A 26,803-nucleotide genomic window follows, 5' to 3' on the forward strand; every position below is an offset into this window, starting at 1 on the left:
GACCAGATCTCATTAATTTATGGGACGAGGTCCAGCCGACGAAGGTGGGACGGATTTTCAACAACAAGCTCTATCTGATAAAGCGAACGTTCATCTTATCTTCTAAGAGAGAACGCACTAACAGGCAAGCACCCTTCTTTCTATATTTTTCTTTTACTTGACTTAAATTGTTGCTGTTTAAAAGAGATTTGCCAGATTGATCGGTTTTTGACATCTCACTGGGGAGCCATAACTTCTCTCTGCTACTCACTAATTAATAGCTTATCTCTGTTTTTGTTGCAAAAAGCTGTCCTGGATTTGCATTCTAAAGATATACACAGAAGAGGGATTTCTATTCCAGATTTTTATTTTGAAGAATATTATATTGTCTGAGACTACTCTCTTTTTGGTCTATTTTATTTTGACGAATCTGTTTCCTGACGACCGCCATTAATTGTTTCGATCCTGGGAACTGCATTTTGTTTACTTAAGCATGGAGAGATAAGGCTGTCTGCTCTGTTTATACTGTGATGTCACCAAGTTTGGAGTATTAACCCAATTGTTGCTGAAATAAGAAGTGGTTTTCCTATATTTTTCTTTTAAAATGGCAATTAAGAAAGTGGCTGAGAATCTGGAAATAACTATGTTTCAGAAAATAATGGATGAGATTGAGATAACGAAACAAAACCTGCGACAGGGTTGTAAGGAGCTGAAAATTGAATTGAGTAAAATGAAGCAGGAGATTAAAGATATAGGGGTCCCTGTGAGAGAGGTGACCCTGGAAGGGGTCCCTGTGAGAGAGGAGACCCCGGAGATTGGAACAAACGTGGAACAGGAAAAAGATTTGGAGTCTATGGACTTTAGAAACAAAATCTATTGTTTGGAGACACAGGAGATTAAAGACATAGGGGTCCTTGTGAGAGAGGAGACCCTGGAGACTGGAACAGGGGTCCCTGTGAGAGAGGAGACCCTGGAGACTGGAACAGGGGTCCCTGTGAGAGAGGAGATCCCGGAGATTGGAACAAACGTGGAACAGGAACAAGATTTGGATTCTATGGACTTTAGAAATAAAATCTATTGTTTGGAACTCAATGTTATCTCTGAAGAAATTAATGAAGATTCTAGAGATAAAGTTATCAATGGCATGGATAATCTTCTGGACTGGAATGATGTGATGGAGCCCAATATAGAGAAAATCTATGGAATTAACTGCAGCCATGTGACAATGGAAAAACTTTCAAGAGATGACCCAGTGTATTTTGAAAAAAAGAACAGAGATATGATTTTACAGCAGTATTTCAGCAACCTATTCAGAATGGATGGCAAGAAAATATTTGGGATAGAGGTAATTCCCATCAGACTCTTACTATATGACTATGGCTTTGACAGCAAGATTATTATGGAATACTGATAATGGAAGATTGGATACTGAAATTACTGGACTTAACAAGACTACTGAAGATGGAAGATGGAAAATGGAACTAATAGGGATAATAGAACAATGGCTACTGAAATTACTGAACCTAACAGATTCTGATGTGATGGATTAATTGAAATGTTTATTTTGACTATGGTTATGACAATAAGATTATCATAATTAGTAATGAGATGGATTAATCGATATGCTTATCTGGAAAAAAAAATTGATAGATATATTTCTTAAAGAATTGAAACCTCTCTTTGACTTTTTGTGGAAAGAATAAAGTAATGTTTATGAGATTTGATGATTAAGTAAGATAACTACTGGAGGAAAGTGATTTTATAATATGACTTAAGAGACAGGATTGTTATATATTATAGACTTATAACTGATTTGATCTTTGACAAATGGGAAGTCAATATTTTACTCTTTATTTTTTATTTTTGTTTTGTTTTTTTTCTTTTTGTTTAACTATTTTTGATTTTGTTTTTTGTCTTTGAATGTTTTATGATTTCGTCTTGTATGTTTTATGAAAATCTGAATAAAAATTATTGAAAAAAAAAAAAATGAAAAGGATGGAGCATAGTCTGCTGGAGTAGATATTACAAGATAATAAAGACTACAACCTGCATACCGCTTTCAAGTGTTCAAAGTGTTTCACATGCATTAAAACCTGCAAGGTACATCAGTATCATATCTCACATATTGCAGATGGGAGACCTGAGGCTGAGAGGTGGCTTGCCTACAGTCCACCTAGTTAGTTTATGGCAGAGGTGAGATTCAAACTGGGAACTTCCTGATCCATTACTCAGTCGCTTAGCCACTATGCTACACAATATTTCTTCACCCTGGAGGTTCATGTTCTTTTACTCCAAGGGACAATAACTGAAGTTATATTAAAAAGACAGCTGAAATGCACTATCCCCTAATTTATATGTTGAATGGAGGGGAGGTAGTAATCTAAAGTGCAAAAAACCCACCCTCTTATAATTAGTGCTTTAAAAAAAATGAAGTGCCGGTACTCATACATTGATAAAAGTGTCATGGGTGAAAAAAGAGGTGATAGTACTCCATACCGGTGAAGAGTTTTACCAAAAAAAGCCAGGCTTATAAATGAGTCAGAAGATCATTGGCCAGCCTAATGCTGTATCCTCTCCCTGGCAGTGGTGCACTGGGGGTCTCAGACAGGGGTCCTGTCCAGTCCAGTTCCCCACAATAATTTTAACCGGAGATGGCAAGGACCCTTTGCATGCAAACCATGTTCTCTTACCATTGAGCTAAAGCCCCTCTCCTAAACCGAAATGACAAATTTGGACAGCGATTTTCCTCTCAATCGATAATTTTTGACTTAAAAATGACTTTGGTCGTCAAAATCTTTGAAAAGCCTCCCCCCACCCCCCTAAGATTGTCTGCTTATGCTATAAACTTATCACCAAGAAACCCAAAAGTACTTTCAGGGATTCAGTCAGTATGGAGGATCCTGTATCCATGTTTTTATACATAATAGTTGACATTATGTAGGTTTCCCTTGTATGCAGACTGTTTCGTGATTCCCAAAAGAGTCGACATGAGACTGAAAGGTCAATCAGCCACCCGAAGTTCAATGTTTTACAATAAGAGAACATTTAATTTTGCCGCAAAATTCCCCTTTGGGGAGGGGGGGCATAAAGCTCACCCATGTTATCAGAACATTGGATCATTACTGTTAATGCCACCACAATAAATACTTATAGGAACAGCAGGTGATTAGCAACATATCAGAAACTATTGCTTTGTGGGTTTTTTTGGAGTTGTTCATAGCCATTCGCTTTTTCGCACGGCTTTTCAGGCGCTGGAAGAAATCTTAGGAAGAAACTTTCGGGCTAGGTAAGAAACAACATTATTTAGGTTGGTCACGGTGTTGGTTATGGCGTCAATGACCAATAAGCACAACCCACCTACGCCTGAAGCAATATCTTGGAGGACAGCAGGGATGGCACCCAGGGTGTAAAATGGGAAGGACACAATATCCAGGAGCAGGTTAACAGGCACGCTGAGAATCCTGTATGTAATCATTAGAACATTGTAGATGTTTTTGGCAATGCCATTCAGGATGTTGACGGCCACCCGAGCCAGGTCAATAAATATATTCAGTAGCGCCGTGGCAATTCCTTTGATGAAAGTGAACACCCCCTTGACAATCATCTGGATGACGTGCCACAGGAAATGAACGATATATTTCACAATTTGGCCAACCAGGTAGAAAACAAATTTCAGCAGTTTGAAGATAGGGGTGACGATGAAATAAAACAATTTTTTCAGAAAGCCACTCTCTTCCTTTGCTGTGCTGGTCTTGTCGCATGTCGCAGACTTTTCTGCTTGCTGTACTGGTATATCAGCTTCGATCTCTTTCACAGAGTGCAACACCTCCTCCAGTTTCTTGGGATCGTGTCTGTCTTGGCCACAGTTGTTCTTAAACAGCTGGGCTCCTGCAGGAAGCTTCTTTTCGAGGGCTTCCACTGTGAGATCTTCCAGGCGATTCCCAGCAGCTACCTGTTTAATAAATCCCACAGACCAGGCCTTGGAGCCATCATCGCAACAAGCTGCCAGCCAGAGAGACTCAGGGACTGCAACTTTGTCCTTCACTCTGAGGGAGGAAGGAACCACTCCGGAAACAAGATAGAGACCCTTCCCATTTTCACAGTGAGGAGCCAAGCCTCTGCTTACTAGGGCCTCAATCTCCCAGTGCCAAATCTCCTGGAGAGGTGGGGTCATTGGCACAGCATTGGTCAGTGTGTATGTGGCTATCTGGGTATCATCCTTATGAAGAGAGCTGGGGTTTAGTTGACCCCTCTCATAGCCAGAGTCCACATAGTCTGCAGTGAGGGCCTGGTTTGTTCCCAGGTTATCCACTGAACCTGTAATTTCAGCTTCTGGCATCATTCCTTCCAAGCCATTTTCAGGATCATCGATCTGAAATGCAAACAAAAGGAATAAATGAATTTAGGACACTAGTTGAATTCTGGGCCCATATTTCGAAAGTGAGCAATTTCCTGGAAAATCCAGAGCCCAAACTTTTTAAGATTGTCAGACACCAAAATTCTGGAATTTACATTTCATCTCAAGTCTTAAAAAAAAAATAATTTAACCTTTGCCAGCTTTTCTCTGACTGAGCACAAACCTACACACAGGACATCAGCTGAGTCCAGCATTTGTGGGATTTCTGAACTCTTGAATTTTAAATTTGTAAAAAGTATAATGGGTCGTATTCAATGTAGCATTACAAGGATTTCTCTTGTATGACAGAACACTTTCCCCCTCTCCTCCCCCTGCACATTCCCTAAATCTGTTCTGGGGGTTTCCCCCCAACCCCTCAGAGCATATTTGCAGGCAGTATGGGGCGGGAGGAGAGGGGGGAAATGCCAGCACTAGCGCAAAACATTATTTGAATATCAGCCAATATCAGCTGCAACATCTGACAGCTAAATTTGCAATTCACACCATTGAACATTACAATTCAAAGCTGTTTCATTGCCAACCAAGGGCCAGTTAATCTTTCTGCTTAATTTGACATAGTTAGAAGATACACTGGCAGTTACAGCTATCCTCACAGTGCCACAGATTACACTGATGCACCGGCTACGTACAGCAGTCATGAATAAAAGCTCTCTAAGTTGACACAGCCAACGGTAGCCACAGTAGTGCTGCTGCCTGTTCAATATGAGCAAGCAAAGCCAACAGGCAAACTTTGTCATGTAACTGGTAATAAAATTTCCTAGAATTCCCAATGAATCTTAAACATCCTTCAACAGGAGACACTGAAAATTCCGCACTCCATTCTCAGGGAAACTGAAGCAGAGAGCATATCCTTCTGCTATTTTTTAAAAAAATATATATCTTGTCGATTTTCCAAAAGCAACAAACAGGTAAGAAAACAACCCTCTTTCCCCTCATCCCACCCAACCCTCCTTACAAAATGAGCTAATCTTTTTCTTTTGCAGGTTTCTACATTGGTATGAAAAACCAGTCAGACATATGAAAGACAAAGAACAAAAAAATGTCTAACCCAAGAATCCTTTCCATAGTTGCATATGGGGTGCTGGAGGATGTAACTTTCTGCTATAATCCATGTAAAAATTATAAGAAATTATGTCTGAAAGCACCTGGCCATAACTGCATATTGTTTTCAGTTTCCCCTAATGAAAAGCACAGATATTGACATTTACATTGGGAATTGTTGGGAATGATTTATCCAGTTTGTTAATAACATTGCTTTCTTGTACTGATAAGCAGAGCATCTTTTCCTACCAGACAGCAGATGAGAACCATGAGCCTCAGCATCCCTGGTGGGGAAAGGATACTGTTTGGACCACTGGCCACCAAGCAGAAGGCCCTCAAAAGCACACCTCGCTTTACTGCTAGGGATGCTGGGACTTGTAATCTCAGTTCAGTCCCAGGTGGGAAAAGCTGCCAGTGCCACCTCTGCTCCACTGCCCCAAGGTGGAGGCAGCAGTGGCAGCGTGGTTGTGCAAGAGTGGGTGCTTGTTGAATTCACTCAGGCTCTGTGTCTTCTCTGAATGCCCACAAAGCATGAACCTCTTTCAGAGTGAGCTCAGGAGTGTTCATGCATCTCTACTTCCAGCACCAACTCCTTCATGTTCTCTTTGCCTACTCCTTTCCTCTGATTCCTGATTCTCAGTTCATTGCCTATTCCTCGCTTTCCCTTCAGCCACCTTGTCTCTGGGCTCCTAGGCTCTTTGTTTCTCTGCTTCTTCAAATCCATACCTTGACTAGCCCATAAAGCCACTCCTCATGCAAGGGCCCATAAGGTTATTATAATCCCAACCAAACTGACAGCTCTCCCTTTCCTCGCAGGATGTGGCCTAAAACACCATGCCAACTTTGTTTCTCCACGTACAGTATTTCATGCCAACTTGACCAGTCATTGTCAGGGGGCTTCACTGCCACAAGCAAGACCACAAACAATGTAGAATGTTGGACACCCTTGCCTCCTATATTACAGACCATTTTGCCAGGGTCAGACTATTGCATAGACCAAGGATACTTTTGTCCCAAGTCACCCGAAGGAATGTCTCTCTTCCACAGACCTCTAGGAGCAGGATGTTTCTTCCAAATGACTTCTAGGATGTCTTCCAAATGACATTTTTAAGAGATTAATTTTGTGTGTCATGCAGGGAATGCATCAGGCTCTGCTTATGGAACAACTCAATTATCCATGCAAATACATGGAATGTCAGGGAATCAACATGAATCATGGCCAATGGGGCCTCTGTCCATGGAGCCACTGCTGGAATATGCATACTCCTGCCTTGTATTCAACACTTAACCTGGTTGCGAGTTGCAACCAGGAATTCCATTCAGGTGAGTGAGTGGGCTGGTGGAGGAGGACTGGATCTCTCTCTCTTACTCTCTCATCTGCTAGTCCTCTTGGTTTCCATGCTAGCCTGGGAGGAGAGCCTGTTCCTCCATGGCCAGCATGGAAGCCAAGCAGTCTGGCAGAAGAGAAACGAATCATGCCATCCCTCTTCCGCAAGTTTGCTTGATAGAAGTCGTTGTTGTTGTTGCTAAGATGCAAGCAGCCTACATTTCCACAGTGAATATGGAAGACTGGACTTTCCTTCCTGTAGAACCAGCATGCAAATGCAAACTACTAGCTTCATTAGCTAGTAACTTTTGGGGGGCTTATTTGCAAGGTTGGCATAATCCCTCTGATGCCACTGTTTAATTCCTAGACAAGTGCCACGGTTTCAGGCATCAACTTGGAACAGTAGCCTCTCCACCTGGTCCTTAACCCCAGATGTCAGATGGATGGCTGTGGGTTGCTCAGTCTCTAGAAGAGGGGTGGGGAAACCTTGAGCCCTCCAGATGTTTTGGGCTACAACTCTCATTATCCCCGACCATTGCCCATGCTAACTGGGGCTGATGGGAGTTGGGAGTCCAACAACATCTGGAAGGCAACACATTCCCCATCCCTACTCTAGGAGATGGCATTCCCCATGTACTTAACATCAGAAGAGCCCGCTGGATCAGGCCAAAAACACATCTAGTCCAGCATCTTAGTTCTACAATGGTCAGCCAGATGCCAGTGGACAGCCCAAATGCAAGACTTCAGTGCAATAGTACTCTCCTACACAATCCCCAGTAATTCAGAAGTGTTCAGTCTCTGACCCTGAAGGGTAGCACACAGCCATCATAACAAGTAGCCACTGCCCTCCTTGATAACTTCCTTTTAAAACCATCCAGGTTGGTGGCCACAGCCAAATCTTGTGGTGGCAAATTCCACAGTTTAATTCTGCACTGTGCAAAGAAGTCCTTCCTTTTATCTGTCCCGAATCTCCCAATATTCAGCTTTATTGGATGACCTTAGGTTCTAATGTTATGAAAGAGGGAGAAAAATGTCTACCTACTTTATCCACCCCTCTGGTATTACTTTATATACTCCAGGAGAGAGCATGGCTCATCCTTGCCTCCAGGCTCAAAGCCCAAGCCCTGTCTGTTGCTAATCAGGTAAGCTCCTGTTGGATAGCAAGCAAAGCATCCCACTGCCCTGTCCACTTCTGAAGGGTGCCGTATGTAAACAGAGCCCCTGCAATTACAGAAGCATCTGGACAATGTTCTCTCTTCTTAATGAGTGAGCAGGAGATGTTTACACGGTGAAGGGCGGTCTTGGTTGGCTGCGATGCGGTTGCCTAGCAACCACGCTATCCTCGCCCACAATCCATCCTCTTTCTCCAGCTCCTCCAAAAAAGGCTGAACTAAGCTTGATAACAATGAGTAGCATCCTTGCTGTAAAGGAAGAATGCTTCTCAGGGCCCAGACCACCACTGCCCCATGGAAAAACACACATAGTCCTCACCAGCCATGACGAGCAGGCCAACAGGAGTTTGACTAACCTCTTTTATTTTTTTAATAGATTTTATATCCTGCCTGTCTTCTTCCATTGTAGAACCCTGTGGTTCCCAAGCAACCACCCACCTAGGCACTGACCAGGCCCAGACCTGCTTAGCTGCAGCAAAGTGGTGGCCTCATGTGCCTTCAGACCACACACTGGGACTGCTTGGCAAAACTGGAGGGAGGGTCCAAACACCTGGGAGGGCACACTTTGTTATCTTAGGCCCCCATCTGCACTATACGTTTAAGGCAGTATTATACTACTTTAAACAGCCATGGCTTCCCCCAGACTCAAGGAAACTGTAGTTTGCTAAGGGTGCTGAGAATAGTTAGGAGACCCCTCACAGAGCTACACTTCTCAGAGTGGTTTAATAATCAAACCTTCTTCCCAGGAACTCTGGGAAGCCACCTTGAATATTGCTGTTGCAACAGACAGGTATGCTATAAGTTATCTTAATAAAGAAACAGACACTCTTGCTTCCGAAATGGAATCAAATTCTTCAGGTGCCTCATTTCCTCCCACTGTATGGGAGAAAAGGGCTGTGTGGCTGAGTGAGTCCATCATTTGCTAGATTTATACTCACTTACCTCTAGGAATCAAACAGTGGCCTGGGATCATTCTCAAATTGAAACCTGTATATAAGGTTTCAGAGAACAGATGGAAACAGCCTGATAGAAGCTCTCTTTGCATAATCAAATATATGCAAGAAGGAAGCTGGGACAGCAGCCACTGCTTATTGCTTATAGACTACTATCATCTTTATACCGACCACATTCACACCGTACATTTATTCCAATACTATTCCACATTAAACAGTAATGGCTTCCCCTAAAGAATCCTGGAAAAGGTAGTTTGTGAAGGGTCCCGAGAGATGGTAGGAGACCCCTATTCCCCTCTCAGAGTTACAGTTCCCAGAATTCCCTGGGAAGAGGGATTGATTCTTAAACCACTCTGACAAGTGTCACTCTGTGAGGAGAATAGGTATCTCCTAACAACTCTCTTCACAAACTATCCTTCCCAGGATTCTTTGGGGTAAGCTATGACTGTTTAAAGTGAAATAATAATGGAATAAATTTATGGTGTGAATGTGGCCTGTGTATGCCTTAAAACAAAACAAAAAACACTACTGTGAGAAAGCTAGGCAACCTATTCATGACCAAACACCAAGGTCAGGGGCTCAACTAGAGTCCCAGTCTCCAAATCCATTGTTTCGCTCACTGGAGCACATAAGAAGAGACATCACCTAAATTGGCTGTCTTGAACCTGTTGCTCTCCAGATGTTGTAGACTACAACTCCCATCGTCCCCAGCCAACACACTGGGGCTGATGGGAGTTGCAGTCCAAAACTTCTAGAGAGCAACAGGTTGGGGAAAGCTGACCTAAATCATGGCACAGAGCTACTGCTGCTTCAGCAAAGATGGTTGGAGGAGGAGAAGAAAGGATTAAGCAACTGGGGAAATTAGTATTTCCTGGTCAGTTAGAGGGGAAAGGAAGATGTGGTGGTTAAGAGCAGAAGGAATTCAATGTTCTTTATTACAGCTTGTGTAGAATATTTAGGATTCCAAAGAGGAGAGGCAATGTATTCAAAGGCTGGATCAAGGGAGGGGTTGACAAAACAACCTTTTTTTTCTGGCTGAAATCCTGGATAATAGCTGACGGACATTCAACAGGCTACACTTTTTCCCCATCACAACATCTTCACAGAGGAAAAAACTTTACTTGTTAAATCCTTACCTGTTAATGGCAAAAGAGACCTACCGGAAAACAGAAGGAGCCCTATCATGCATAGGAACAACTACAGTGATAGGGGTTTTTTGTTGTTGTTATGTGCCTTCAAGTTGATTATGACTTATGGAGACCCTATGAATCAGCGACCTCTAATAGCATCTCTTGTAAACCATCCTGTTCAGAGCTTGTAAGTTCAGGTCTCCTCCAACACATTTCAAATGAGTTGATTTTTCTCTTACCCACTTTCTTCACTGTCCAACTTTTACATCCATACATAGAGAGGGGAAAACACCACAAGAGCCCTTCTAGATCAGACCAAAGTTCCTTCTAGTTCCACATTTTGTTTCTAGTACCATCCAAACAGAAGCTTCCAGGAAGACCACAAATAGGGCATGAGGAAGTCAGCGTAATTCCATCTTCATTTATTCCTACCACCTGATTCTTCAAAGACAGTTATCACTGTACATGGAGGCTCAAGGTAGCTATTATGGCCAAGGGTGTCTGCAGGGGAGGCACACTACACCCCCTGGAATTCTAAATGTAATGGTGGAGTGGGTTGCCAATGACCTGTTGTAACAATTCATAGACCTTCCCCCTGTCCAAATAATTCTATAGGCACTCTTGATTATGGCTGATAGCAGTTTATAGACATCCTCTATGAAACTGTCTTATACATAAAACACACACACACAACTCGGCTACTGCCCTTGGCCTGGAAAAAGCATTCTTTGGCAACAATATGCACATACATGGATGTGTGTAGCTGAATGGGAGGAATAACCGAGGACACTTTATCTTATGCCACTCTTGTTCTGCTATCTGATGGAGAAGGGAACAGATGCTGTCTTTTTGTTTGCAACCATCTGCACTTTTTCTCTTGATCACCCTGCTATTAAAAATGTATCCATCACTCCAGTTGGTATTTAGAAAGCCTATTTGGTATTTCAAGCACCACAGTCGAGTGCATGCTTGCACCTTCCCTGTAATCTGATGCGGGGCCTGCAATTAAAGGCTTCATCATTCCATGGAGCAGAAACCCTTGCTATGCCGGTCACCTCAGCTCTGGGCCTAGCCCCGGAACTGCCCTTCAAGATAACAATTGGTACATCTCCATGGCACTCTCACACCTCCACAGACAGAGGCAGCATGCTTCTTAATACCAGTTGCTGGAAACCGCAGGAGGGGAGAGTGCTCTTGCGCTCAAGTCCTCCTTGCGGGCTTCCCATAGGCATCTGGTTGGCCACTGTGAGAACAGGATGCTGGACTAGATGGGCCACTGGCCTGATCCAGCAGGTTTGCCTTATGTTCTTATGCTAAGGAGTTCCTCAGGTAGAATGGGGCCAGAATCCACCCTGTGCAACTCCTTTTTATACTTCCCTGACCAAATCAACCAGTAGCTGCTGGGGATAGGGTAGAGATTTGATTCAGTTCGCAATTAAATGCGAATTTACCTAATTCTCACTTTTCAAAACAATATGTAAAACTGAAGCATGGTCATTCTTCGCAATTCACGCTTCTATGAATTTTGGAGCGCAGTTCTTCAGACAAGTAGTGTGAACAAAAATATATATACTGGGGGTAAAGTGTGCATGTAAATGTACATATGAGTGAAAATAATACACAACAGCACATTCTGTTAGGGGGAATTGCTTTGCAAAAATGTGTATTTTAGGATAAATTTGCACTAAAATGCTAATGAATTTTCATGATGACTTTTTCTGTTAATTGCAAACTGATGTGAAAATGTGGAGAACCAAACAAGCCTGGAAAAATAAGAAACTGAGAGAAACTGAAATTGATAGATTTGCTCATCCCTAGGACTAGCAACAAGCCCCTCCTGATAAAAAGTGGAGGCCAGCATCACCATGACAACAACTGTGTCACAAAGACTTCTAAGGCTTGAAATGTGAAGGCCCACATCCAAATCCTCACCCAGGCCTGGTTCACACATGCCTGTGTTATGTTACACTCACTGGCTGCATGCTTGGGGCCAGTTCACACAAGCAAGTACTTCCCTTCATTTCTCCCACCCTTAATTACTCTACTGGCAGCTGAATGTGCGAACTGACTCCACTGAGAAGCACCAACTTTCAGGTGAGAAAATGAAAGTATTATCCGTAGCTTTTAGCTGTGGGCTTGCCCATTCACACATGCAAGTCATCACCTGACATCGCAGCTCTCAAGCGATGGGCATGCATGTATGAACCAGGCCACTGCCTTCAAGTTTGTCAGGCAGCCTGCAGCAATTTGCTGTCTCCCAGCCTGAAGGATAAAATGCAAAAGAAACAATGTAAGGCAAGTCTGGGCACTGAAAACACACTACAGAAAAAGTAATGAATCTCTTCTATTCTTCAAACATGCCCTCCCCGCAGCCCTGAATTTTAGTTGCAACCAGCACAAGGAGCATTTCTTATTTCAAATAATTTCTCTACCTTTCCAGACACACCTTTCCTCTCCTACTTGGCTAAGAGCTCAGTCCACATTCCTCTACCACACCCCAAAGACTGACAAACTGAAGGATGCCTCTTAAGAACGTGAGAAGAGTCTGCTGGATCAAGCTAAAGGCCCATGTAGGCCAGCAGCCTGTTCTCACAGTAGCCAACCAGATGCCTATGAGTAGCCCTCAAGCAGGGCCTGCGCGCAAGAGCACTCTCCCCACCTGCAGTTTCTAGCAACTGACAGTAGAGGAAGAACATAGCCATTCTAGCTAGTAGCCATGGATAGCCTTATCTTCCATGCATTTGTCTAATCCCCGTTTAAAGTCATCCAAGCTGGTGGCAATCGCTATCTCTTGTGGGGGCAAATTCTATAGTTTAACTATGTGCTGCGTGAAAAAGGACTTTCTTTTGTCTGTCCTGAACCTTCCAGCATTCCATGTCATTTGATGGCCCCAGGTTCTAGTGCTATGAGCAAGGGAATAACAACAATTCCATATCCACTTTCTCCACACTGTGCATAATTTTATAACCTCTATCATGTCTCCTCTTATTCGCCTTTTTCCTCAACTAAAAAGCCTCTTCCCAGCCCTCAACAGCACCCTAATGGTGATGTAAGCAGTGAGAGGCTCTCTAGCTAACATTCCAGTCTTGTCTCTCTGGGCTTTTCTTTAAGTCCCACACGAACATGGCTGACATGTTCATGAGGCAAGTCATATCTCCCTCTGAATATTGTTGCTGCCTCATACCTTTCTCTCCTGCTCCTAATATTAGAGCAATAACAAGCCCTCTCACATTGGCGCTAGCAGGCAGTGCAGTGTGGGCTTTCCCTTGTAGTGCGGTGCTGCTAAGAAGGTTATCGTTGGAGAGCATCAGCTGGCAATTGGCGCATGCTTAAAAGCATCGCTGCCAAACAGGCTAATTGCTTCCCCAGACAATGCCCCTCTTGAAGCCTCTGCAGACAGCTCTGTTGCAGATGAGCTAGGGGCAGTTACAATGGGATGTGTTTGTGAGTGAAGAATAGCTGATGTTTGCCCCCACCCCCTGGCTGCCTTTTCCTTCCCTATTCATTTTTTTTTTTTTAGTCAAGCCTCATTCTGTTTTGAGAAAATTGTTTGTGTACCGCAGGGTCAGGGCAGAGGTTGGCACGATCCTTGGCTCCCTTGGGAGGCAACCTCCCCCTCACCCTGTGGGAACCATAGTCATGGGGGAAATTCTTATCAGAGATCCTCAAAGAGATCAGCAAAGGCAGACAAGGTTCCCTGAAAGTCAGACTGGAAACCCCCCCCCCCCGTTTTTATCCTCAAAAAGAGTATTGTAGAACTGGGAAAGGTTTCGAAAAGGGCAACGAAAATGATCAAGGGGGAAGAAAGGTCGAAGTGTTTGGGGCTTATTCATTTTTAGAGAAAAGGCAAGTAAGAGGGGGGATGAATATGAGGTGAATTAATTATTCATGGCGCGGAAACAGTGGATAGGGAGATGTTTTTCTGCCTACCTCATTATACTCGGGACCATCCCACAAAGCTGAATGTTGAGAGATTCAGGACAGACAAAAGAAAGCACTTCATCACACAGTGCACGGTCACAGCTATAGATTTCACTCCCACAAGAGGCACCGATGGCGACCAACTTGGATGGCTTTAAAAGAGGATTAGACAAATTTATGGAGGATGGCTATCAATGGCTACTAGCCATGATGCCTATGCTGTGCCTCCACAGTCAGAGGTTGTATGCCACTGAATACCAGTTGCCTGGATTCACAAGTGAGAAGAGCACGTATGCATTCAGGGCCTGCTTGCGAGCTTCCCACAGGCATCCGGTTGGCCACTGGGAGGATAGGAAACTGGGCTAGCTAGGCCTTTGGCCTGATCCAGCAGGCCTCTCCTTATGTTCTGAGGTAATTGGTCTGTTTAGCTCAGTACTGTCTGCACTGCCTGGTAATGGCTCTCCAGGGTTTCAGACAGGGGACCTTTCCAGCCCTACCGGGAGATTCTAGGGGTTGAACTTGGGACCTTCTGTAGTCATAGAGGGCTTAACATGGGACCATAAGCCCAGCCTGACATTTTGCTGCCTGAGGCAAAGAACAAGATGTCACTTCAGCCCCCCAGCCCAGTTTCACTGGGAGTCGACTCTTACTTCAACACTGGCAACAGGATAGCAGCCTCCACTGCACCTAAAGGCAGGCCATGCATGTCACATACAGCTCTGTCCTCCAACACCTTGCCACCGCTCCCTGCCGCCGCCACCGCCCAACATCTGCCACCTGAGGCAGGCACCTCAATCTGCTTAATGGTAGAGCCAGCTCAACAGGCTAGCCTAGGTGTGGGGAACTGTTGGCCCTCCAGACGTTGCTGAATTACAACTCCCATAATCCCTGGCCATTGGCCATGCTTGCTGGGGCTGATGGGAATTGTAGTTCAGCAATGTCTGTAGGGCCAAAGGTTCCCCACACCTGGGCTAGGGCAATGCCTCAGGTAGAGTGAACAAACTAGAATCTTTCCCAGAATCCTTTGCAACAACACTAGGGTTCCGTGGCTGGGATTGCTTAGTGAACAAGCTGATGCACAAACAAGAGATGGCCATAGGTCAGAGATGGAACACATGATTTGCATGCAGAAGGTCCCACAAGCTCAATCCTGGGGATCACCAGTTTAAAAAAGGATATTGGGTGTAGCAGCAGGGCTGGAGACCTTACAGACCACATCAGCCACTGCCAATTAGTGTGGACAGTACTAAGCTAGATGAACCAATGGTCTGACTCAACATAAAGCAACTTCCTATGTTCCTATACATAAGGATTTTCTCAAAGCACACAAAGTCTGATAACATCTGATGCGTAACATTTTTAGCAAGTCTGCCAAGTTAAGTAGTGCACATTGCAGTACAGCCCCACCCAGCCCAGTGACTTGTGCGGTTTTACCATCCTCTCATCCCTTGAGCCAGAGAGCAAGCAGCAGCAGAGCTCTGGAGATCCAGGCAAGAATGTAGGGCTGGCTCTATCCCTCCCCTTCCTGCCCAGTCATGCCACAAACCTCTTCAGCCTGTGTCACCTCTGGTTCCCATGCTGCAGGTTGGCTACCTGTTCTTTAGGTCAGAGGTGGAAAACTGGCTGCACTACAAGTGTTGTTGGACTACAACTCCAATCATCCCCTGACTAATGGCCACGCTGCTGGCAGGGGCTGATTGGAGCTGGAGTCCAACAACATTCCAGAGGGTCCCACCTCTGCTTTAGGGTCTGTGGCCTCTAAGTGTAAAGGAGGGTAGGATTGCCAAGGTTTATTCTGCCAAAGCTCCTATGCCTGTAGATGTGACACAAAGGGAAAAAAATGGAACTGGGAAATTTATTTCACCAATGAGGAAACATTTGCACCTCTTGATATTTCTTTGTTGCCTTTTACGTGGGTGTTCCAGGTGCAGGAGTCTTGCTGGATGGAAAAAAATGTTGGCAACTCTACCAGAAAAGTTAACAACCTTCATCTAGTTTTCATCCTCAACAACCCTCATCTAGTTTTTTTTTTAATTATGTTTATCTGTGATGAAGAACCCGTGGCCCTCCAGGTGTTGTTGAACTACAACTTCTATCACCCCTGGCAATTGGCCACGCTGGGTGCTGTAGTTCAACAATATCTGGAGGGCCACAGGTTCCCATGCCTGATGAAATATGCACCTTGATCAGGCCAGAAAGCAAAGGTTGATATTCCACTCCTCCTGCCCACTAATTGACTCCAACAGTTTACTTTCAATTGCTTTCTAATTGTGTGGCTACTTGGACATTCCCCAAAAGGAGGAAAGGCATCATATTTTTTTTTTAAAAAGACACAAATTTGCATATGCTAACTTATGCGGAGAGATGAAAATTCAGAAATAATCATTTTAATTTAAAGAGAAATCTTTCTTTCAGTAAGAGATTTCTCCATTGCAAAAAAAGTTGTGACCGGGTGAAACCATGTGGAACCATGTGGCTGCTCAGGCTGATGCTCAGGTGCTGAGTGTGAATGGACAACTTCAAGGCCCTTCCTGCTCTGCTTTCTTAGGTTCTTTATTTTTAAGCCACGCTTGGACCTGACAGCCTTTCAAACAGAAGACGGTCCTCTTGTAAAGTAGGCCACATGGTCACCCTGCTCATTAACGGTGCAGCTCCCAAGCTTCTGCAGTGGGTTTTCTATTTCGCTCCCTCGGGGGTCTTAAATTACATTATGAGGGCTCTCTTTTCAATTCATCCTTCTGGCCCAAGAATGTGCCAATCTCAGGCCTAAATCTCACTGACAGTGGGTGCTTGTCAGGGCAGGACTTTGGGGCAGAAGCCTATGGCCCCACTCAGCAGAAGGAGCATGAGGGCCCCTCAAAGGCAGCAAGGCCATTGGAAAGGGCCGTGGCTCAGTGGCAGAACACATGCTTTGCATGCAGAAGGTCCCAGGCTCAATCCTTAGCATTTCCAGGTAGGGCTAAGACAGACTCTCAGTCTGAAACCCTGCAGAGCCACTGCCGGTCAGTGTAGACAAGGCTGGGCTAGATTGATTGATTGTCTGATTTGGTATGTTCTTAAGGCCTTGCCATATTTTGAAACAAGTGAAATAACACACTTGATCATTTCAAGAGTAGGGTTGCCAGGTTCAGGGCCTGAGACTGATCCTGTATCTTGAGGAGAAGAGAAAGTCAGCCAAGTGCAGGTGTTCTTTCCACACTGTAATGGGAAAAACCACAAGGTGGAATTCTCCCTTCCCCCTGCACAACTTTTAAAGATACAGAAGACCTCTTGGAGGCCAGACCTGGCAACCCTATTCAAGAGGGAGGGGTGGAGTGTCTGTAACGCCACATCCACACCATACATTTAAAGCACTATCATATCACTTTAAACAGTCATGGCTTCCCCAAAAGAATCCTGGGGACTGTAGTATGTTAAGGGTACAAGTTGTTAGGAGACCCCTGTTGCCCCCTATTTCCTGTTCAAAGTGGTATAACAGTGCTTTAAATGTATAGTGCAGGTAATGAGGCCTAAGACCATTATGCCCAGCTATAAATGACCTAACTGCACTACACCTCAGTGAAGTGCAAAACCAGTGTCTTGACTGTACCAGGTCAGGCTGCAGGGAGGGCTTTTGTTGTTATGTGCCTTCAAGTCGATTACGACTTATGGCAACCCTGTGAATCAGTGACCTCCAAGAGCATCTGTCATGAACCACCCTGTTCAGATCTTGTAAGTTCAGGTCTGTGGCTTCCTTTATGGAGTCAATCCATCTCGTTTGGTCTTCCTCTTTTTCTACTTCCTTCTATTTTTCCCAGCATTATTGTCTTTTATAGTGAATCATGTCTTCTCATGATGTGTCCAAAGTATGATATCCTCAGTTTCATCATTTTAGCTTCTAATGACAGTTCTGCTTTAATTTGTTCTAACACCCAATTATTTGTCTTTTTTGCGGTCCAGGGTATGTGCAAAGCTCTCCTCCAACACCACAGTTCAAATGAGTTGATTTTTCTCTTATCTGCTTTTTTCACTGTCCAACTTTCACATCCATACATAGAGATCAGGAGTACCATGGTCTGAATGATCCTGACTTTAGTGTTCAGTGATACATCTTTGCATTTGAGGACCTTTTCTAGTTCTCTCATAGCAGCCCTCCCCAGTCCTAGCCTTCTTCTGATTTCTTGACTATTGTCTCCATTTTGGTTAATGACTGTGCTGAGGTATTGATAATCCTTGACAAGTTCAATGTCCTCATTGTCAACTTTAATGTTACATAAATCTTCTGTTGTCATTACTTTAGTCTTTTTGACATTCAGCTGTAGTCCTGCTTTTCTGTTTTCCTTTAACTTACATCAGCATTCATTTCAAATCATTACTGGTTTCTGCTAGTAGTATGGTATCTTAAATTATTGATATTTCTCCCTCCAATTTTCACACCTCCTTCATCTTGGTCCAGTCCCGCTTTCCGTATGATATGTTCTGCATACACATACATGAGGCGATTACCACTCATAGAAAACTAGCAAATCAGGGACAAACACTGACAAGAACCCTTCTCCTTGATATCTAGTTTCCTAATGTGCCAAGATGTATTTTTTGCATGATGGAAAATTCAATCATGTCTGCCTCCATCTGCAGACTGAAATTGTACAGCCCAGAGACGGATTTACCGTATCAATGAGAACTAGCCCCAAGATTCATCTTTGCTTGGTCATACCTTCACTATGGGAGAGGCTGCTGGACTCAAGGGGGCTTACTCTGACAAGCTTTATGAACCCTCGTAATGGATATTTGTTTGGTTTTATGTATGTATAACTTTCAGTGGTGTGACTATAGGCTGACATGGTGGTCGTGGGCAGGGGAACATTGTCCCTTTCCCTTGGCCTATAGAGAACAAATTTAAAGTGGCAGACCACACCCCAGTGTGGTGTAGTGGTTACAGTGTTGGACTAGGACCTGGGAGACCAGGGTTCAACTCCCCACTCAGCCATAAAGCTCAGTGTGTGATCTTGGGCCAGTCACTGTCTCTCAACCTAGCCTACCTCACAGGATTGTTGAGAAGATAAAATGGAGGTGGGGGGACCCTGTATGCCTCCTTGAGCTCTTTGGAAAAAAGGTGGGAAATAGTAATAATAATAATTAGCTCTATCCCCAAACAAGAGAGAGACTTCTAGACTCAGATGGATTAGAATTAGTTGGCCTACTGAATTTACGGTCTAATAGATGTTTAAGGGACTTTAAGCATGTTTTAAAAAATAAAATAAATCAATGCATGTGGGATGCCACTGCTATTTCCCACCCCAATTTTACTTCTTTTTTGGATTTCCCATTATATTCAGTAAGTCCAGAGTGGTTGTGGTGTTCCCTGCCAGCTGCCCCCCCCCAAAAAAAGATGGATGATGTGAATCATAAGCACCATCTCCTGCGTCCCTGGTCATTTTTAAAGTGCATGGGATCCTGCTTCCTCCTCTTCTCATATATAACTACAGCCTTCTTCAGTGTATACTACAGGACCTCACTTAATTCATCTTCCCTCAATAACTCTCTGCAGTAAGTGGAGGGAGAAAGTTTGCTATCTAAGATGTGCACATGAAGTATATACACTGAAAAGTGGCTCCTGACTTTAAAGAGCAATACAGCATTTTGGCACGGGTAATTTTTGACCCTGATGTTTCCAATAGCAAACACAGAAAGTGTACATGGCAGGTGCGCATTCTTAATAAATGACCAAAAAAGAGAGGGTTCCACAAAACAACTGCAAAAAAAGTCACTTCCCAGTATGATGGAATACAAAAACAGGAAAACCACAGACAATAGAGCATATCATTGTAATGCAATGCAAACAAGTGTTACAAATGGGCAGAATACAGTACAAATCACAATAGAGAATAAAAAACACTGTAAATACCAAAAACAATGAGGTAGAACAGTATAATTACAATAATGCAATGCCAACAAGTGTTACAAATGGCCAAAATACAATACAAATCATAGCAGACAGTAAAATATGCTACAATAACCAAAAGCCATGAAGTGCAACACTGTATTTTGGCCATTTGTAATGCTTGTTTGCATTATATTACAGTGATATGCTCTACAGCTTGTCATTTTCCTATTTTTGCATTCCATTATACTTGCAAGTGACTTTTTTTTTTTGCAGGAGTGCATTCTTAACCATTCTTGCACCCCTAGTTGCACCCAATTAGAGACCCCTAAACAAGTCACACAATTGCTGTAAAAACCATACAGCTTCAAAACGGTGTTGGATAAGAAATGGGGGAGCCCTAGGTACAATTCCCTGCTCATGATGCATAATTAGAGGTACGGGTGTCACTGTCTTTCAGCCCAACCTACCTTGCAGGGTTGTTGTGAGGATAAAATGGGATTACTGCACATACATGGTAAATGCAGACAGCTACACAATAGAAGACACGTGGAGCTGTTGTCAAGCATGCCATCCCTGTGATAGGATGATCCCCTCCCCACCCAAACATGCCCTGACATCATTATGCTTTGAATTTCACAACACAAAATAGATGGGAAAGGGGAGACTTGGGCTGCATACACACTATTCTAGGGATAGGTGAGGATTTTGATTCAGTTCGCATTTCAAGCCAAATGTATCAAATTCTCACTTTCTGAAACAATATGAGAACTGAAACACAGCCATCCTTTGAAATTCGCACTTATTCAAATTTTGTGATTAATTTTCATTTACAAATATATTAAGGGAAAGTGTGCATAAAAATTAATGAATGATAATAACATGCAAAAAGGCATGAAATGATGAGAAATGGCTTGCAAAAATGTGTACATTTGTCAAAACTGCCTACAAAAATGTGTGTATTAGGAGAAATTCACACTAAAATGCTGGAGAATTTTCATGGGGATTTAAAAGAAGAAGAAAAAAGCAAATTGCTGCAGAAATGTGGAGAACTGAATTTAAGATTGAAAAAATGAGAAACTGAGAGAACCAAAACTGACAGATCTTTCCATTCCTACACCATACCTTGAAAGCACATTTGAAGCGCACCGCTCCCCCCCCCCAAGAACCCTGGGAACTGTAGTTTACCCCTCACAGAGCCACAGTTCCTAGTACCCTTAACTAACTACAGTTCCCATGATTCGAGGGGGGTGGGGAAGGAATGTGCTTTAAATGTTTGGTGTGCACACGGCCAAAGAACCATACAGAGGGATGCTACTGTGAATGGCAGCCAGATAGATAGATAGATTTAACTGTTGTTCCAGAATGTAACAAACACATTCATCACAAAGATATATTGATTAAAAAGCAAAGAATGGCTACCGCTGTGCCAGAATACGTAAATGGCCGGGAGGTCGCCTTTGATGCTGCATCTTCCACACCCAAACCCAACACTCTAGCTCAATGGTGCTCCCCCTACCCACCCACCCACCCAAACAGGACTTTGGCGCAGAAAGTCCAGGGTCCCCTTCAGCAGAATAGGCAAGAAGGGCTGGCTTGCTGCATTTTGAAGCAAGGGCCACTACCATCTAAAGAGGGAGGGAAGGGGGCCCTTTAAGGCCATTCAGTGTCAGAGTCTATAAAATGATCTCATTGCTGCTCTGCTCACTGCACCCCAGTGACCCCCAAGAACTTAAGAAGTGCCCTGCTGCAGGGTCTCCTCCTGCATCCTGCTTCCCACAGTGGCCATCGGGGCAGCTCAGGAGCAAAGCAGGCATGCAGGCCACTGTCCCTCTCCTGTTGCTTCCAAGGGCTGGTCTATTCAGTGGCACGCCTGCCTCTGAGCATGCTTAGCTGCATGGGGACATCAGGACTGGTTGCCATGGACAGACTCCTCTCCTCTCCTCCACTCCCCTACCCCTGCTGCTTGTGAGCTTCTGATGGGCATCTGGTCCGCCAGTGTGAAAACAGGATGCTGGACTAGATGGGCCTTTGGCCTGATCCAGCAGCCGGGCTCTGCTTATGCCTTTGAAAACCACCACATCTGGTGGCAGGGAGTTCCAAACACAATAGCTTTGTTTTATTGTTATTGTTATTGTTGTTGTTATAAATTAATTACATATTGTTATTAATATTAATATTGATAATAATGGTGATAATAATAATAACAACGGAGACAAACTGTTTCACAACAAGCTGCCTTCCCCTGCTGTTCTGCAAAATCCCCCCTCTCCTCCCCTGCGTCCTTTGCAGCCCTCCCGCCAGCCCCTCTCTCCCCCCCAGCCCGCTCACCTGCGGTTCCACCAGCCATCTCTCCTCCCCGCTCGGGGCAGCTTCTTCTGTGTACCGAAACGCCGAGTAAAGCGGGAGTTTGTCCCGCGTGCTGTAGAGGGTGGCGAAGCGGGGCTCTCGGTTGTACTTCTGGCAGATCTTCACCTGCCCCTGCTCCTCCAGGGCGAGCCCCTCCGGTGGCGCCCGCTGGTAGAAGAAGCCGTCGCATTCCGCGAAGCCCGCGTCGCCTTTGCCCACCACCTTGCCTCGAGCCAAGCCGGGGAAGGCCAGGGCGATCAGGACCACGGAGAAAGAGAGCCACATGTTTTCTCTCTCTTTCGCGTTCTGGCAGCAGCAGGAGGCGAGGAAAGGGTGAGATCGACTTGGCTCGCCAAAAAACAACACCACTATTTTTTTTAACCAAAAAGAAAAAGCGCAAAGGGACACCGCCAGGCGCTGCAACAGAGGCTGGAATCCGGGCGTGTGCGGGTGTCTTGGTCTGCCGGTGAGCGGCGCAGCCTTTCGGAGGGAAGCGTAACCCGAAACCGCCCTCGCTGCAAGCGGGGAGCCGAACAGCCTCCTTGTGGAACGCAGCGGCGGCGGCGGCGCCTTATGAGCGCCAACACGTGGTGGTGGCGGCGGCGGCGGGTGACACAAGCCGCAAAAGCGAAAATCGGCCCTCTGCACGCGCTCAGAGCCGTGGGGGCGGCTATCGTGGAGAGGAAAGGGAAGGCACGGGATGTAGCAGCGGCGGCGGCCGGGGGAGGGGAGGGGTGAGTGTGTGTGAGAGAGAAACCGTCCTAGTTTCCCTGGCCTGCGTCACTGGATCACCAGGCTATCTTTTGGCTCTGGGCCGCAGCCGGTGCCTGGGGGGAGGGGACGGGTGGAGAGGACTGCATTGCAGCTGGGATCCCCACCACCAACAGACATTTCGGAGGAGTCAGCGGGAATTTCTTCCCCGCGCACTCACGCGGGCCTGCCGCCCTCCAAAACCGGGAAGAAGCTGCCGCGGTCCTCAGTGGCTTTGCCAAAGCCGCTCATCAGCCTGCTTGCGATGCCCTTCTATAGCCAGCGGGTCAAAGCGGCAAAACGGTGTTTTTTGTTTTGTCGCAGCGACGTTGGCCCAAGACGTGTTGCTGCCAGTGGCGGAGCAGCAAATGGTCCCCGCAGCTCTCCTGCAAAGTAGCCGGAGCTGAGCAAATCATTTGGGCGCCCGAGGCCAAAAATCCCAGAAGCACCTCTTCACCCCTTCCTGGCAATAAAAAATACAATAATAAAAAGTAAATAAGGAATAATTTCAAAACCAACTGTCTGGGGAGGAGGCCTAATAGGGGCATACCCAGTCAGACCTTTCGTCCATCAAGCTCAGTATTACCTACACTGACTGGCAGCAGCTCTCTAGGGTTTCAGGCGAGGGTCTCTCCCAGCCCTATCTGGAGACGCTAAGGATTGAACCTAGGATCTTTTGCATGCTACTGAGCTAGAGGCCCTAGTCCCCAAACGGGAGGGCCAAGACCACTGGATTTGAATTTAATTTAGACAATCCTCATCCATTATGAAACTCCCAACTCAAAATGCTCCGGAGTAAACTGGATGGCTGCGATGGAAAGACAAAAAATAGTTTTGGACGGGTAACCATACTAGCCTCTGTAGCAGCGAAAACAACAAAGAGTTGTTGCGTTTTACGCTTTTGCAGACTAGATTCAACTTCATCAGATGCACAAAGTGAAATCCTCGGGTGCAGGTATATAGATGAAATTTTAAAAGTGCGGGCAGTGGCAATTCAGTTAGAGCTGGAATTCATGCGAAACAAGCACAGTAACCCATCACAGCAGCAGAGAGAGGTGAATCGGTGACAGCAATCCACTTAGCAACACTGAGTTGATTAGCATCTGTAGCTGAACAAAACGGAAATATAATTCAAGGTTAAATGTGAGACAGATGGTAGGGACATATTACTGGCTTAAAATGCAGTTCCTCCTGTGTTTTGGAATCCAGGTAGACATGTTACCCACCATTCCCAACAATCCACTGGTTTCTTTGGAACTACTGCATGTTGATGTGGTATCCCCCAAACCAGCTTCACTCCAGCTTTGGAGCATCCCAATTCCGGCATACTGCAGTTCAGTAATAACAGAGTCAAATTGTATGGGTCAGGAAAAGCCAGGTCAAAAAGATACGTCCTTACAAGACATCTGAAGCAACTGATGGGTGATGATTCACATAGGACAGAGGGAAGGGCATTCCAGAGTGGAGGGGCAATGGTGGAAAATGCCAGTGTTTCAGTCACTGCTCTGTCTTATGGGAGTTGGAGTCCAACAGTCTGGAGGGCCGCATGTTCCCCACCCCTAACCTAGATGACAAATGTCCCGACCTGGCCTAAGGCAGATTCCTGTGCTCCTCATACCAACAAAAGCAAGGTATTTATGAAGAATCTAACATTGCTAGATGTCAAAAACAGGCCCCAAAATGTGAGTACCTATTATTGGCACCTCATACATAGGCAGCAGTGTAGTGGCAAATTCAGAAGTGCAGGGGCCCTTCATTTATTTATTTTTTATTATTTATTTATTTATTTATTACATTTATATACCTCCCCATAGCCGAAGCTCTCTGGGCGGTTTACAGCAATTAAAAACAAATATACAAATTTTAAAACACAAAAAACAATTTAAAAACAATTTAAAAAAAATCATGATAGTCATGCCACATCCCCTCACAGCCATGCCCCCCCTTTCCACTTTCCCTCGTCTTCCTTGCCCTCCCTGTCATCTTGCGAGTCCGTACTCCACAACAGACGTCTCTAAGAGCCAATCAGTATGATAGTGGCTGATTCACCTCCTTTCACTCTGATTAGCTCCAATCAGCAGAAAAGGACACAGTTCCTTCTCAGAGGCTAACTCCTCCCTTTTCAAGCTGATTGGCTCACACATAGGGACCTGACTGGGACTCTGCTCCCAAAAAAGTAACAGGTCCATGAACCCCCATGACTACACCCCTGTACATAGCTGTTGATATGGTTTTATTGTGGACAGAAGGAAGGTGATGAATAGGTGTACATAAATAAATGTCCATTACAGCTGGACATTATAAGAACTACTACTTAACTTGAAATTGGTACACGAGTTTGCTTTCTTCCACTTCCCTCAGTGTTCCTTTTGTCTTTCGTGTCGTGTCTTTTAGACTGTAAGTCTGCAGGCAGGATGTATCTTGCTTTAATTGATAGTATGTAAGCCATACTGGGAGCTTTTTAGCTGAAGAGTGGGGTCAAATTCTCTAAATGGATACATAAATAAAATAAAACAAAGTAATATGCCAAGTATCCCCCAGGGCCTTTTTAAAAATATTATTCTTTGGCTCATAAAGAATCTTGTCCTGTGTCAGGGCCAATGGCAGCAGAAAAAGCACAAACAGTTGTGTCTAGTTCCAGATTCATTTTAGAATTTCGCTGTAGGTAAATTGCTTCCTCATTCATTCAGCAGTTGCTGGGCCAGTCACGCCATTCAAGATGTTGCCATTAGTTGTATTCTTCATCAAAGCAGGTAGGGAAGGAATGAAATATTATGGAATGAGGGTTAAGTAATCTGCACTGAGAGCGCAGAGCCAATTCAGGTATGCATGTGCATTGCTCAGTGTCTCAAAGAACTCAATGACTTGTCTTCTGGTGACTCGGATCTAGTTGTGTGAGTGGCCTCCATTAAATGGTTGATATGGCTGTCAGATGCTGTTTGATCCATGCTGGCAGTGACACACATGTAAATATTTACTAGATGCTTAATTACTGGGCGTTAATTACCGGGGGGACACCCTCCCAGCCTCTTCATTTGGCCCTCAGGATTCTTCCAAAGCCATACCTCGTCTCCAGGCCACACCTTTCACCAGCCTTGTGCCAAGGTCTCCCTGAGTGCTTTTTATTTATTTATATTATTATGTTCACATTTTTATCCCACCTTTCCTCCAAGGAGCTCAATGTATGTTGTGTGTATGAGTATTATAAGCTATCTCTGGTTTTGTCAGTGAAGTATTGGATCGTTTACTTTGGTGTACCTGTCACCAAAAATCCACTTCCACATTGACAGCCATAGCACACACGAGTGCCAACATTCTACCTTTTGCGCTCTTTATCATCTTCTCCACAAGGGCTCTTTTTCTTTTTTCTTTTTTGAAGGACATTCTTTTTAAGTGATTCCAGTTTATTAACTGTTGTTTCAAAGAAGAATACAACTAAGTTCACAATGGGATTTAATAGAGCTCAGCAAACAATAAGCCAAGAATAGAAAAGAGGGGTGGGGAATCTGTGTGTCTCTCCAGATGTTGCATAAACCCATCGTCCCTGACCACAAAAACTGAAAGGCCATAGCCTTGCATGCAGATGGTCCAAGGTCTAACCCAGCCTTTCCCAACTAGTGGGCCACCAGATGTTGTTGGACCACAATTCCCATCTTTCCTGACCATTGGCAATGCTGGCTGAGGCTGATGGGAGTTGTGGTCCAACAACATCTGGTGGCCCACTAGTTGGGAAAGGCTGGTCTAATCCCTGACAATTCCAGGTAGGGCTGTGAAAGACTCCAGTCTGAAATTAGTGTAAATAATACTGAACTAGGTAGAGTCACCAATGGTCCAACTCAATGTAAGGCAACTCCCTATGTTCCTGTAACTTCTTTGGGCAAGGACCATAGCTCAGTGATAG

The 26,803-nt window shown here is 44.7% G+C and overlaps 1 protein-coding gene across 1 annotated transcript; it reads right to left on the bottom strand.

Moving 5' to 3' along the window:
* Positions 1-3,005: 3,005 nt before the first annotated feature.
* ENDOD1 (endonuclease domain containing 1) lies at positions 3,006-23,245 on the bottom strand. The gene is made up of 2 exons (XM_061628783.1): positions 22,135-23,245; positions 3,006-4,351 (listed from the first exon to the last, which is right to left on the bottom strand). The coding sequence occupies exons 1-2, from the start codon at positions 22,435-22,437 to the stop codon at positions 3,224-3,226; spliced, it is 1,431 nt and encodes a 476-aa protein (XP_061484767.1). The 5' UTR covers positions 22,438-23,245; the 3' UTR covers positions 3,006-3,223.
* Between the last annotated feature and the right edge of the window lie 3,558 nt (positions 23,246-26,803).

The sequence above is a fragment of the Rhineura floridana genome, chromosome 5, assembly GCF_030035675.1.
Source record: "Rhineura floridana isolate rRhiFlo1 chromosome 5, rRhiFlo1.hap2, whole genome shotgun sequence".
In the NCBI taxonomy this organism is placed as follows: Eukaryota; Metazoa; Chordata; class Lepidosauria; order Squamata; family Rhineuridae; genus Rhineura; species Rhineura floridana.

What these genes read in the sequence shown, in the direction of transcription:
- ENDOD1 (XM_061628783.1), bottom strand. Translation starts at nt 22,437, where the DNA reads ATGTGGCTCTCTTTCTCCGTGGTCCTGATCGCCCTGGCCTTCCCCGGC. An exon ending in GATGGCTGGTGGAACCGCAG is followed by an intron (nt 4,352 to 22,134) that starts GTGAGCGGGCTG and finishes TTTGCATTTCAG; the next exon opens with ATCGATGATCCTGAAAATGG.